Genomic DNA, 15,323 nt, shown 5'->3' with positions numbered 1-15,323 from the left:
CGGAGTGCTCGGGAGAGAGTGCTCGGGGCTGCAACCCGAGGACTCGGTTCCCCGAAGGTCTTACCGGAGTGCTCGGGAGAGAGTGCTCGGGGCTGCACGTGGCAGCCCCCGAGGACTCGGTTCCCCGAAGGTCTCACCGAAGTGCTTGGGAGAGGGTGCTCGGGGCTGCACGTGGCAGCCCCCGAGCGCCTGGTTCCCCGAAGGTTCACGCAAGATCGCCCGACGACCCAAAGGGTCCCATCGGTGGGGTGTCAGCCAGTCAAAGGTCCAATACCGCATTCAATAGTCACGCGCGGCCTGACATCCTGATATTCTCAGCTGCCCACGCCCTAGTGTCAGACCCTGCCATGCTTTGGCAGGGGGCGTGGGTCCATTAAATGCACGGGTCCCGTCCCGTTTCATCCGGGTACCTCGGGATAGCGTTGCCAGAATCGAAGCGCTCCGCTTGCCACCCTGCCCCGGCAGAAGAACAAGACAGGGTGGGCGCACCGGGCATCTCTATGGCTGCCCGGTGGGCCCTCTTAATGGCGCCGGAGGACATCCACAGTGGCGGGTGGTCGGATACACGCCGCATTTTTCCACCGCCCCTGTCACTTCGCCAAGACGGAATGATGGCACCTTTCTCCGTGGCACCTTGGCACTCGCGCCCCCTCCTTCCCATTCAGGATAAGTCGAGGTCAGCGCGCCTATAAAAGGAAAGGATGGAGAACACATAAAAAGAGAGCCCCAGTCGATGATTCGAGATTAGAAGCCAGAACACGTCAGGCAAGACAGCATAAACAGGAGACATAGAAGAAGCGTGACGAACACGATAGAACAAGAACATCGCAGACAAGCTCGAGCAGAGCTAGAACACGGGAGCCTCAAGCTCTCTGTAGACAACACACCCTTGTAACCAGGCACATCCTTGAAGAATTCCATTCAAAGAAAGATATTGGACTCACACAGGAGTAGAGTGTTACGCCCCCGTGCGGCCCGAACCTGTCTAAACCCCGGTGCATCTATCTCTTTTGCACTAGGTCGATCTTCCCCCACCACCAGCCGCTGCATTTATTTTCGTTTTCATTTATTTCCCCGACGAGCTCGTTCAGGATCATCCCCCCGGTCGAATTTTTAAAAAGGGGTCTCTCGGGATCCCTGCGACAGGAGTTCACTCTCCGACACAGTTTTTCAGAAAAGCCAAAAACAAAAACAGCAAACACTTAGTCTAGGTCAGTTGGGTGAGATGTAGATATATGACTAGACCACTCTAGTTCGAGTCATCTTATACCTAAATTTAAATGTCTATTTTTTTATGTGCATCAAAGACTCCACGTTTTATTGGTGCAGAGGCAAAACAATTGTGCTTATATTATTTTTTTCGAAAGAATTTCAAAAATGGTAGGGAGTTCCTACAATTTACTATAGAAAAAGGTAGTTGGTTCAGTTTATGAGATAAATCAGACCTAAAACCATACAACTGCACGATTCATTAGAGGAAAATCAGCAAAAACCCACACAATGCAACCAGGACAACTGCCTTAACGACCTACAACTATCGAGGCACGCCATAGGTCATCGTTGTCGAGCTTATCACACCGCGACCGAGTAGCTCTGACTCCCCATGGCGGCTCTCAGCCTCAACAGTTGACATCGTTGATAAAAAGATGCTGGCGACCACCCAAACATGTGAAAGGACCTCCTAGGCGACCCTCCAAGGAGGACACGATGTCAAAGATGTCGTCAACGCCTGTCCGGAACACTGGAACTAGGTTTTCACCTGAAGGATAATGTGAGAAGCACCACGATGACGCCTCCAAGGATGGAAATGACGCCCATAAGTGTCGACGTCAAAAACTGGCCAAAAACTGGGCAAGGCTTTCGCCTAAGGCTCCCACATCCTACCAACCATGACCACCACAAGCACCACCTATGCATAGCCAATACTAAAGGTGCAGAGTGTTATCGTTGCCAAGCTCGTCACACCCGACGCAGCAGCTCCGATTCAACAGAACACATGATCGTACGGCCACCACCAAAACTGCCTTCGTGCTACGGCACCAATATTAAAGGTGCAGAGTGTTATCGTTGCCAAGTTGGTCACACCCGACGCAACAGGTCTGATTCACCACAACACATGATCGCACGCCCACCACCACAGCTGCCTTCGCGCTACAGCACCTCCACCGTATGGGTCTGCCTCCTACATCGCACGGGTCACCAAGCCGCCATCACCAAACGAACGGGTGTTGCACACCCCTGCCGCCACTACTGCCTCAGCTCGCACCATAGGCTGACTCAGTCACCAGCCCACATGGGGCACACCCGGCACACTTCCTCGTCACCAAGGGCCTCGATCCACGTCACCGTAGCCTCCTGCCACGCGCAGGGCACCCTTGATGCCCACCAAGCATCACCCCACCACTGAGCTCCCAACAAGTTGAATCAGGAGAACAGCCAAAAGTGGGAGGGCTACACGACGAAGGTTAGGCGGAGGCTACACATGGCCTCGAAGAGCAGCCTCCCTGAGCTCTTCCTTGCCACCGACAACGAATGCCCCCGCCGTCGAGCTCCACACGGGCCAAATCTCGAGAAGAAAGACAAACCTAAAAAAGGGGAGGAGCTTGACGATGAAGGGGCGCTGAGCCAATGGAGGAGGCACGGGAAGGCAGCCAGGGAGGTTGTGCTACGCCATCCAAATGGAGCTCAAGACGGTGAAATGGAGGGTCGATCGAGCCCACAACGAACAAGCTCTAGATTTGGAAAAAACAAAGGGAAAACAAGAGGGGGGAAGATAAAAATAGAGGGAAAGGAAGGGAGGGGGATTAGCGCTGCCATCAGCAGTGATGAGGGGCCGGCAATTTGAGGGAGGCTTGGGTGAGGGCAGCTATCGCCTCTCGAGTAGCCTTTCAGTGACATGGGAGTCGGGAGGTGAGGGCCGGCGATTTGATGGTGAAAGAAATTTGTACAACAGTACGGTGTTAAGAGTTAATACGTGTTTGTAGTATTATTTAAACTTAGAGAGAGGAATGGAGGTTGCCTATGAGTCCAGTTACTCGCGGGTACTAGCGCAAACAGGCAGGCTCTGTGTGTCTAGAAGAAGCTTATGCAGGAGGTGGTATCTGATCTGTTTCCAAAACAAGCAAAAAGCACGTGGCAAATGAAGCAGAATCGGACGTCGCGGATGAACCTGGCCACAGGGACACCAACGTCCAGGTGCAACGAATCTAGCGCACCAAAGCGCAGGCACCCATCGTCTTCCTCCGACCGAAAGCAGACGAAGCTTCGTCTTCCTCCGACCGAAAGCAAACGAAACGAAGCTTCGTTTGCGCTCCGACGAGTCGGCGGGATCATCAAAATAAAATATCGCGCATCAGGTAGGAGTAGGACTTAAAAAGAATGTCTCTTTTTTTTTTTCTTAGCTGAGTACTCTACTAAAAAATTAATGTTAGCGTGAGGTGACAAGAGCATGGATCTAATTAATTTTGATTAAGCTTGATTGCAGCTTAACCTGGAGCCAAAGCTGGTCGTCCACGTCGCTAATCTGTGCAAGCAAGAAAAATGTAACAATGATGCCACTCCAATGGATGATTTCTTTTTTAAAAATTCGATGAGCTGAGGTCATGGGAAGCTTTGTTTCTTGGAGATTATTTTCTTCGGATTCTTAGATGATTGTTCGACTTCAAAGTTGCAATGTTGATGGAGCCCTCCGTCTCCGTGGGAAATTCACCACCAAATAAAATGCAAGGCAAACATTCATTCACTCTAGTCGTCCCTTTGTTGATTCCAATTATTTTCATTTCCATTTTGTGCTCTCCTGGATATTCTTGAAGAAAAATCACCCATACTGTGATTTTCACTAGTTTAGTTTATGATCCATCCCTCGTTCGATTGGATGCAACTTGTCCCTTTTTGTTGAAGAAGGAAGTAAAGAGCATGTTGAGTAAGTTTCTCCTGATTTAATTTTTTTTGGAAAAATGATTCTTTTAGAAAAATGATTTTTGTGACTTAAGTGATTATTAAGAGTAAACTTTATGAATAAAATGATTTTATGGGAGAGTGAATTAAGAAAGCTGGTTTTTCAGTTTCTATATCTAATTCGTTTTAAAGAATCATGTGTACAAGATCACTATATAAACTGAAAACTACGTATTACTGTTTATCCGAGCTCTCGATGATTTTACCTTAAAATTTAAGAGAGCGCATTCAAATAAGACAGAATAAGGCCAAAACCCTGGCTGAGGCTCCTTTCAAAAATACTGTAAGATCCAAAGCTCTAGCGTTCCTATTGGATACAAGTTGGTCAGGACACACAAGTGGAGCCATAGGAGGTCACGTAACAAGAGATCAGTGGGGGAGGAGGGGACACGTCAGCCGGGCCCCGCCTCGCGCGCACGAAAATCCAAGGGCACCGAGAAAGCGACCCGGACGCCGCCGCCGCGACCATCCCTCGCCTCGCTCGGCGCGCGGGGTCCACCCGCCCTCAGGGCGCGGTAGCGGGTCGCGTCACTGGTGACGAGCCGCGTCCCGTCCCCACGCACGCCGTTTGCGTGGGACAGTGTTAGGAACTGACGTGCGGGGCCTGGTACTTATGGACCCACGCGCAGTGGATGTGTGCGATGTGGTTGCGGTGCGGGAAACGATAGGAGGTGCACCGCCGAGCCCAGCATGCGCACCGCACAGGACGGATTCTTCGGGGCGGCTTCGCTTGTTTTAGGTCATCTTTTACAGAAAAGTCCTTCTCAGAGATCAGATTTACTGCTTTGAACACCTCAGTTTTTTTTCTTTCTTTTTTCCTCTGTAGTGGATCCCTTTCCATCGCATCCTTCAGTTTTGATGCTTCGATGTTCACTTAGGTTTAGGGATAGCAATGTTTACTTAGGTCTACGGGTGTAGATTATTTAAATTTATACATACAAGTTAGTTTTTAAACTCACGTCTATGCTTTTTACTTATCATAGGTAAAAGATACAACCCATACTCGTCATTCATGGGCACCTCGCCCTGTACCCTTTACCTGGTGTTATGGAGGACGGGCGGACAGAGAGGAGCGGCCAAATAAAATCAGCAGACACTTAAAATCATATGCATCATAGATGAAGCACGAGAAATAAACAAGAAATTGGAAGGAACAAGTGTATCCAGAATATGACAAGAGTACACATGACAATTACTTGAGAGTACAAGGACGAAGTGAAAATAGTAGAACTTTTTTCATGCTCATATCTATCGGTCTGTTGGGCTTAAAATTAATTCTGCAGCACCTTAATCTGTGAACAATGAATTAATTCTGCAGCACCTTAGGATTTTTACCTATGGATACAAAGGTAATATGTAATTATTGCCATTCCTACTTGGATTAGCTCTTTCATTTTATAGTTAGATAGGAAAACTCAGTTGTTAAATGTGTATCTCTTCTTTTAACTAATAATGGTAAATGCATATCACCAACGTCAGAAGGTAGCACCTATGCTCAAGATGCTTGTAACTCCGGTGAAACCCACTCATTCCTTGTATTAGGTTCACATCAGCCAACCGAAAATATTGTTGGGTGGTTAAAATCGGACTTTCTTTACTAGATTGAAATATACACACACTTCCTACTGTTGTGTTTGTTTCGTTCATCCATGAGTTATTAGAAGTTGTTTATGCTTGCTTGCTAATTGTTTCTTCTTTACGGGCTCATTGTCCTTGTTCCTTCCATTATTCTGTTTTTCCATCGGTGCATCGATTTATACAACCTCTAGCATGAGTGCTTAGCATGTTTGCTGGTTATTTTGATAGGGGGTTTCATGACTTATTGAGTGAGAATGAGATTGCTAGCTGATGTCGTCCTAATTTCCGATCATTATAGCAAGTACTTATTGCTGAATTTACTTGAAACATTCGTGAAAAGAAAACATAGTCATGAAATTCACAAAAGAATATCAATTTGCCTTTAACTTTAAAATCTTCGAGCCTGCTAATTATTTTTTTCTGAAACAATATAAGTGGTCTCTCTGCTTCTACTGTTTGAAACATAAGTGTCCGGAACGATTTTTTCAAGGAAAAAAGCTTCTTTAAAAGTGGAGATCCACGAAATTACAATTTCCTATATCGATAAAAATCCGAACAAATTTGGCACACTCAGCCAAAAGTATTATCTTTCTTTCAGTTTACTTAGTAAGTGTAGCTATGTGTTTTTAAAAAATAATTTATAGATGCTTAAAATTTTTATATTATTAAATTTATTAAGAAATAAACTTTATTAGTATGATATATTTTTAAGTATTTATAATTATTTTTAGAAGAAGCGGTTAGTAAAATTTGCTAGGTTAAAAAAACAGAGGGAGTAGCTTTTTTTCCGGTGAAGTCTCCCACGAATGCCGTAATGACGTAATCTCTCACTCCAACTCCAAGGCGCATCTCTCTCCTCTCTCTCTCTGCTCCATTTCTCCCCGTCCCTGCAGCGCATCGCATCACCGCCTCTCGCTTTCCCCCCTAGCTTCTGCGTCCTCGAGGCGCGGACGACGACGACGACGACGAGAACCCCGCCACCGCCTAGGTATCTCCTTCCCTTCCCTCCCCTCGAGGCGCGCCGCCTCTCGCCCGGCGTCTTTTTTTTTTTTTTTTTTTTTACGGGCGATTCTTTCCGGAGCGAAGCTTGCGCGGAAATTTCTTGGTGTCTTCCCCGCGATTGCTTTCCTCTGATCTTTTTCTCTCTCTTTGCGATTGATTTCTTGTCGCGGTGTGGAAATCCTTGTATTTAAGCCCGTGGTGGGCTGCAAGCTAATCCTTCCCGGCTTCGGCGTAGTGGTCCGGAGAGGTGGAAGGTTGGTATGGCGTTCTGCATGCTGTTCGTTCTAGCTTATTACTATGTTGCAGTGAGCTCACCCTTCCTTTGTTGTCGTTGCTTGGGGTTACTGAATTCGTTAGCACTTGATAAACTTGCGATGTTAGTTTCGTTAGCTCGGCCCGTGTTCTTGCTGCTGAGGCGTGCACAAGAAATTGAACAGTTGTTCGTGCAGGAGATGCAGCGAATATAATTCCAATTCGTTTTGCCGCTATGCTGCTCTTCTATCTGGTGCTTGTTGTGGTTTGATGCCTAAGAGTCAGATCTTTGGGGGAGTTGTGGATGCTTCTCCCTGATCTTAGGTTTCTTTTTACGCATGGAAAAAGTGTAGTAGTTAACCAGTTCGTTACCATAGTGAATTCATAGTCTTTCATTGCCTTGGAGCAGAGTATATTTCTGAATTCTGAATTTCCATCTAGTGTTTAACCATTCTATATGGAGAAGACAGAAAAGAGATCAACAATATCGTGCTTGAGAAATACGATCTTAGTGACTTAGAAAGTTACTCTAAGCTTAAGGTCCTCTAGATGCATGGCTCATAGCTCTAGGTCTAAGGTAACGCTTATACATTTTCCACAAGTGCGAGAAAGCACCGGGAGCGTTACTAACATTTCATACTTAGATCCGGTCATGTTTTCTTTTCTTTTCCTTTTTACCTTGTAAGTGTTGGTTTTTTCTTTACAAGTTCAGTGGGTAAAAGATTGTTTCCTTCGACTATTCCTTTCCAGTAAATATTCTTATCCGCCTGCCACAGTTTTAAATTTTAGAAGATTCTTTTGTTGTTAAGGTTCTTTGGTTCTTTCTTATGAAAGGTGTACGAGGGCATCGTTTAGTAATTCACCTTGTAAATCCCCTCTTCATTGTTTAAAACTAAATTCCATTTTTCTGTTGGCTGGAGAAGAATTTAGAATATTATTTTATGTCAGTGTGGTCCCTATCTAGAAAATAATGCAGTCCCATCGATCCCTTGAAGATATATGCTGGTTCTTTCTTTTTGCTGTGATTAAGACATGCTAATATTCTGCTTCCTGATATAATATTGCAAACTGTGGCATGCATGATGGAATTTTCTGAGCACACATTTCTGTATGCGTTGGGGAATAAATTTCTGTTGCCTTTGTCTTTGAAGGTTCACTCCCATTTTGTTCGAGCTATGTAAATTTTGTTAACACGGATGGTGTGCTTATTTTCATAGTGGACCATTCAAGCATCTTGCCGTTTGACCTGATTAAAGTTACAAGGGATATGCTTATTTGTTAACATTTTGTCTTTTTGTATCTAAGATTGTTAATTTTGGTTCTACTTTTCGTTTTGCAGAGCACCATTGCTGAGCATTAGGGTTATTAGCTTCAAGTACATGTGGCCTGCTGCTCGTTGATTCTTACTGGCAAGGCTTGTAAGCTTCAAATTCATTCGCTGTGTCTTTTTATTAAAATAACGTTAGCCCATAGCCGAGTATATGTTGCACATGTAGGTTATAATGCTTCGAGGTTCATTTTGGTGTCCTAATCACAGTGCCTGGCCACCTAGATTCTGTTAAGCTAATAGTGACTCAGCCCCTATGCCCTCATATGGAACAATTTATGATATATGTGGAACTCAATCGTTTACCTTCGTGCCTTTCTTTATCATTACATTGCATGTATAAATGTTTTTGCTCGACAACAAGGGCTTATGGACTGGGGAGACTTTTAATCCACTCTCGCTTGTTGATAGCAACCCTACCTTATACATGGAAGATAGAATCAACCCAACAGATAATCCAACGATAGAATCAAACCAGAAGAAATTAGCTGGTAACATGGCTGGCCACGCCTATGAGGCTATGACATATAAGTTGAGATATACTTTAGTAAGAAGTATATAAAAGGGACAGTAGTTTACATATTAGGGCATTGTTGAATGATTTCAGCCTGCTGTGGTACCTTATTGTAGTACTAAAGGAGCTCGTGCCAACACAACTCGAATAAAGTTAATGTACCACCCAGACTGAGCTACCTGATTACTTTTTCGTTGTTTCTGTTATGCTATTCTGTTACTGCACCATAGTGTCATAGAGTTGTCGCATATGTTACCGCACTCTGGTGGATGTCTCCTTTCCGGCTTCTTCCGGACAGAGTTAGAATTCCTCTATCTTAATTCTGGCTGAGCAGTAAGATTATGCTTTCTTATGTAAGAAGCTAACTCTATATTCTCCATGTCAATGGCATATGTGAAGAGTCAACAATACATTCTGGATACAATATTACGGATAGAATTCCCTCAAAACCTATGATACCCAATTTCTTTTCAGTTGTATTGTGTGTCCCTAATTTCTTTTGCGTGTCTTTTTTGTCTGTGCATTATTTTAACTCAGGAGCACTGATCTCACCTGTGTTCATTTTTCACTGCTTGCAGAACTTCAGTCACTTTTTTGGATGAAAGCCCTGGTTGGATATTCACAGGTGTAGCATTGTAATCAGTTTGTGATTAACTAGCACTGCTTCACGTAAAGCACTGGAAAATGGATCGTAGAGATACTTCAGGGTTTGTTAGTGGGGGATGCAAGGATAATAAAGGGTGCTAACTACTCTATATGTTCTAACTTGGTAACTTTTTTGACTGTTGACAATTATTAAACCGGAAGTGAGGCCTGCTGGTCCTTAACCATAAAGATTGGTTGAGTATAGGAGCAATGGAACCGAGGTGTAGGAGCTCAGCATTCACTATAAATTTCTCAAATCCAAATGGCTTCGGGAATCAGCGCACTGTCATTCCAGCGGCCAGCCATCCAACAGCTGGTTCTAGCCAACTTGATGTGCTAGCTCCTAGAGGGTACAAGAGAAAGTGGACTGAATTGTCTCTAGGTCTGGGTGACTCATCAAGCTCAGATAGCAGCAAGCAGAGCATGGGTACTGGCTCCACTGTTTCTTCTGCTAAGGGAAGCGATGAAGGCTCGTGTATGGATTATGACATAACTTTTAAGTTATCTCTTGGCAATGAAGGTACTTCCAAGGTGCATAAACAGGCTTGTGATTCTAGGACGACTTTGGAGAAACCTGGGTTGGATCTTAAGTTATCTTTGGCACCATCTCAATCTGGTGTTACTGATGACCTAATTGGAACCACTGCACATCAAGACATATTTGTGCAGCCACACATTATGGCTTTAGTGCCAACTGTTGATGAAGGATCTACATCTGCTCACCGGCCATCTGGTGGCGTGCTGCTTTCTTTTCTTAATCAGGCTGACAAATTGGCTGGGTTTTCTCTGAGCCAAGTGCTCCCAGTTAGCTCTAACCAGGTTCAAGGTCCAGCTCCAACACCAACACTGATCCAAGTGCCAAAGAGTCCAGCAGCCTGTACTTCCGGGTCTGTCCATCTGCAGCAGCACAGCAGTAGCACAAAAATTTGTTCATACCAAGGATGTGTAAAAGGAGCCAGAGGTTCATCAGGGCGTTGCATTGCCCACGGTGGGGGTAGAAGGTGCCAAAAGGAAGGTTGCAACAAAGGAGCTGAGGGCAAGACCATCTTTTGTAAGGCTCATGGAGGGGGGAGACGCTGCGAATACCTTGGATGTACGAAGAGTGCTGAAGGCCGTACTGATCTCTGCATAGCCCACGGAGGTGGCCGACGTTGTAGCAATGAAGGATGCAAAAGAGCAGCGCGAGGGAAATCCGGCCGCTGTATCAAGCATGGTGGTGGGAAGAGGTGCCAACAGCTGAACTGCACTAAGAGCGCAGAAGGGCGGTCAGGCTTGTGCATTGCTCACGGAGGCGGGCGTCGCTGTGAGCATGATGGTTGCAACAAGGGAGCTCAGGGCAGCACTAATTTCTGCAAAGCTCATGGTGGTGGCAGAAGATGCACACACCCTGATTGTTCCAAGGGTGCTGAGGGAAGCACCCCATTCTGCAAAGGCCACGGAGGAGGCAAACGTTGTTCAGCTGAAGGTTGTACAAAGAGCGTGCATGGCGGGACCCAATTCTGCGTTGCACATGGAGGTGGCAAGAGGTGTGTGGTAGAAGGATGCAAGAAGAGCGCACGAGGTCGGACCGACCGCTGTGTTGGTCATGGTGGGGGCAAGCGATGCCAGTCCGCTGGCTGTGGAAAGAGCGCTCAGGGAAGCACTGATTTTTGCAAGGCACATGGTGGAGGGAAGCGCTGCTTGTGGGGTCATCCAGGATCAGATCTTGGATCTGGTGGCCCTCCTTGTGACCGCCTTGCACGAGGCAAAAAAGGCCTGTGTGTTCAACACAACCCGCTGGTGGATGACAATAGTGTCCACGGGGGTCTGTCATTTAGTGCTTTCAGTATTATCAGCAGTGCCCTTTCTCATGGAGATCGTCCTTCAAGCACCGAAGCAAGCAGGCAAAGCATTTTCTTGCATCCTGCGGAGGCTCCTCGTCGTGTATCTGTTCCAGCTCCTGAGGGTCGGGTGCATGGTGCTAACATTCTGTCAATGTTTGCTGATGGTATGAGCCTTGGAAACAAGCCGCCGACCAACAACGCCGATGCTAGTACCTCCGCACCTAGCAACTGGAAATCTGCCAACATGGACCCTAGCAGCTCTGCACGCCGCAACTGGCTGTAATGACTGAATTCGCCACCTTTCCTCCCATCTCGGTAGGCGAGGATCTCCCATGTCCTCTGGTGTGGAAGCTATGGTATGATTGTGTGAACTATGTGTCATGATGTGTCAGCACTGCTGCGTTATAGCTGTGTGTGTGCCTTGTAGTAGGTGTCATCTGAGCCTTGTAATGGTGGTCATGTGTGCTTTATAGCTACCCCCTGTGATGATATAAATAAAAGGGGAAGGTTGCATAATAGATATTCGTGTGAATTCTAGGTACTCTGTTGAAGGTCTGCTGTGCTCTCCATATATTTTTTTCAATAAAAGAAGCTTTATTGGTCCTTAACGTTATATCAATGTGCTACATATTAAGAGTACATTTCTAACGTCTGGATAATTAAGATACACATATTTATATTTAAAAACACTAAAAGGAAAAGAAAACACAAACAAAAGTTGGATGCTCTAGTGATGGTTTATTATGGAGGAGCTGCTATCCGCATTTTAGACTATTATTTAAACCGGATAAAAAGCTTTCTGACTACCTACTCTAAGTGTGCGCAAATATGCCATTCAGTTTACATCAAGATCAACCAAGCATCAATCATAAACAGTTTTAGATGCACACTTGTGAAACTGCTATTTAACTCCCAACATGTTAAATAAGTATTCAAATATGCACCGCCCCAACCAGCAATTGATGCGTCCATGAAAAATACTTTTTACCTAACCGGAAAATGTTCAAGTATGCACTGACAATTGCTACCCTTTTGAACCGTAAAGATTTCACAATTTTACTAGAAAAAACACTCCTACAACCGAAAAACGATTTAAACATTACTACAGAATATATCATAAGTAGCGCCATATCAGTATCAGTTATACAAAAACCGACATTGAAGACGTATCAGTGCCGGTTGTTAAACTCCCACGTGCGAACAATGGCTGAGGCGCTAAGAATCAACACTGAAAAGTCACTATTAGTGCCGGTTCGTGGTTGGAACCAGCACTGATACATCAGTTCCGGTTCGTGTCACGAACCGGCACTGATAGTTGATAACAACTGATTTTTCAAAATTCATAACTTTTTCATACGGTGTCGGATGGAGATAAACTTTATATTAATTATAGCTTTCGATGAGATCTATAACTTTGTAGTTGACAACTTTTTCATTTGAAGTAATTTAGATGCCAAAATAATCATGACAAACTTTCAGCATGAGAGGTCAAAAGGAAAATATCTCGTTGTGCTATCAGCAATGAGAGATAGGTGAGATTGTAAGGAATGTACGCGCGAGGGAGGAGGTCACAGCTTCGAATCCAACGGAACGCACATGTGCGAAAAAACGTGACGACGACGCGTGCGTGTGGGGTAGCTCGAGCCTCGATCACTGGTTGGTTGCAAATGCTTCAGAACATCGATTTTTGAAACCGACTATCAGTGCCAGTTCCAATTAAGAACCGGCATTGATAGCACCTTCAGTGCCGGTTCTAGAACCGGCATTGATAGTCGATGACTATCAGTGCTGAGTAATCAGTGTTATTTCAAGAACCGCCGTTGATGGGGATTTTGAATCGGCACTGATGGCTTGTTATATGGAAGTGAAGCTTTGATCTCTAGCCTTCAAATAGCGGCTGTTTCCTTCTCCCACCTCTAATCCACCATAAAACACTGCATATATCTAGATCTGAATTTGTAGCCAATGTTGGTGGGGGTGATTTGAGAGGGTCATGGATTTCTCTATCTCGCTACGCTAGCTCCCCGGCATTCACCGACAAGTCAATACGTCATCCATCAGTGCAAGTGCGGCTGTACATGTGGAATCTCCACCGGCACCTCCGTCCATTGCTCACACCTCTACAATCTCCACCGTCCATCCAATCGACTTACTTAGTGACGGTGATGTGGTGGGCCGTGCGCTGCTTGACCATGTTCACGCTAAAATTTGAAATCTTTTCTAGTACATGAAGATATCTAGTGAATCATATATTGTAACATTTTTTTTCATTTTTTATTCTGTTAGCAGATCAAGAATTTATGCACATCAGTGCATTAAATCTCCTTATTTAGCTGATTACTTCATTGATTAGCTGGATATTGTTTCCTTAATTACCTGGAGATGGTTCCCCTAATTATGTTATTAGTTTTCTTGTTTTAGGGTGGAAATTTCGTAGGCTGTTATTGCCAACAAAATTAGGTGGAGATTATTTTCTTGATTAGCTAGAAATTACTTCCCTAATTATATGTTTAGTTTCCTTGTTTAGAGAGGAAATGTTGTATGTTGTTATTGACTCTGTATTTTATATATGGTACAATATTTTCAAATAAATCAACAAGCGCGATTTTTTTTGTTTTCTTCTTTGTAACATATATTTTCCAAACACCAACATATGTTTTCCGGTCACACCAATATATGTTTTTCGGTCACACCGACATATATTTTCCGGTCATATCGAGATATGTTTTCCGGTCATGACAAGCCATTCCGGTCACACAACATATATTTTCTGGTTGCAACAACATGTATTTTTCTGATCACGTAAACATATCTATCTTTCAGTCACTCCAACGTATGTTTTCAGGTCTTCACAATGTATATTTTCTAGTCATGATAACATTTTTTTTTATCACGGAATGAGTTTTTCCCGGTAAACGAATAGGTTTTTTCTAGTTTCTGAAGGGGTATTTTCCATATTTTATAACGTGTGACTTTCAGCTTTCCTATTTTATAATATGTGTTTTCCTATTCTGTAATAATTATTTTTCAGTTACAAGATGAATTTTTTTGACTTTTCCCACCTGCAGGCTTGTTGTGTCCCTTCGGTGAGTTGGATTGGTCCACGCGAATGAGAAAAAACTGTAAAACACACGTATAAAATAGGAACATACATGTTATATGAGAAACCAAACTGTAATGAGCCTTGGTTTATATGTGATAAGTCATTAAAAAAATTGTTAATTTAGTTTGATGATTTTGGGTATTGCATGAGCATGGTTGTGCTTGTCTATATTCGAGACTAACAAAAAATATTGGAGTTGGAATGTTTGTCTTTGAGTCAGGAAAAATTTCACTCACCAGATGGTCCGGTATGTGAGAATTTGACCACACCGAATGGTCCGGTGTAGGAGTGGAAACGGATCATATACGGATCGAATAGTCCACTTTTCACATTGCTATATATATTTTAATATAAATAAAAATCCGAATATTCTCGAATGCGAATACGAATCTGATTATTCGAATCAGAATCCACATTCGAATATGTACTCAATCGGTTTTATGCAAATATCCTACACCTTTAACCACAAGAATTTTTATTTTGGTGTGTAAAAAAATTATTCACATTTGGAATTAGTGGAATTACTGAAATTTTAGAAATTTCATTCGAAATTCATGTCAGACATTTAAATTCTTGGTCAAATTTGACTAAAATTTCTTCCAATTTGATTGGGCCAAAATATATAAATTCCGTTCACCTTTGAAATTTCTAAAACTTTAGTGAAATTTGGTTCCTTAGTTGGCGCATATAGATATTATCCATTTTCACATCCGAATTCAAAGCAATTATGATATCCATATTTGAATCCAAATATCGAAAACTAATTCAGATACATCCATTTTAGTATCTATTTCAAAAACAAGTATGATACATATATCCATATTTGTATTTTTACGGATACGAATATCGGATAATTTAGATACCTGCTATCCATTTTTCACCTCTAGTTTGGTGTTTAGTTGAAGTTCACACCGGAGCATTTCAATTCAGAGGCAAAAATGTGAAGTGTCCACCGGATGGTTTGGTGTCTCAATATGTGTCTAGTGTGGTTGTACACACCGGATAGTCCAGTGATGAGTGGATGAGAGCACCGGACTATTTTTTAGGAGGAGCAATCGTTCAGAGGAATGGCTTCGTACACACTGGATGGTCCGGTGCTTGACAGTGTGCACACCGAATGCT

General features: G+C 43.8%; 1 protein-coding gene across 2 annotated transcripts; it reads left to right on the top strand.

Moving 5' to 3' along the window:
* Window positions 1-6,333: 6,333 nt before the first annotated feature.
* LOC133918748 (uncharacterized) lies at window positions 6,334-11,706 on the top strand. 2 transcript variants are annotated; one of them, XM_062362785.1, is made up of 3 exons: window positions 6,334-6,523; window positions 8,129-8,207; window positions 9,209-11,706. In XM_062362785.1, the coding sequence occupies exon 3, from the start codon at window positions 9,486-9,488 to the stop codon at window positions 11,379-11,381; it is 1,896 nt and encodes a 631-aa protein (XP_062218769.1). In that variant the 5' UTR covers window positions 6,334-6,523; window positions 8,129-8,207; window positions 9,209-9,485; the 3' UTR covers window positions 11,382-11,706. The 2 variants fall into 2 exon arrangements, with proteins under 2 accessions (XP_062218769.1, XP_062218770.1); XM_062362786.1 differs by lacking the exon at window positions 6,334-6,523 and adding an exon at window positions 6,653-6,791.
* The last annotated feature ends 3,617 nt before the right edge of the window (window positions 11,707-15,323 follow it).

This window comes from Phragmites australis, chromosome 5 (genome assembly GCF_958298935.1).
Source record: "Phragmites australis chromosome 5, lpPhrAust1.1, whole genome shotgun sequence".
NCBI lineage: Eukaryota > Viridiplantae > Streptophyta > Magnoliopsida > Poales > Poaceae > Phragmites > Phragmites australis.
The sequence above is the reverse complement of the archived record's forward strand: the minus strand, read 5'-3'. Positions and strand labels throughout refer to the sequence as shown.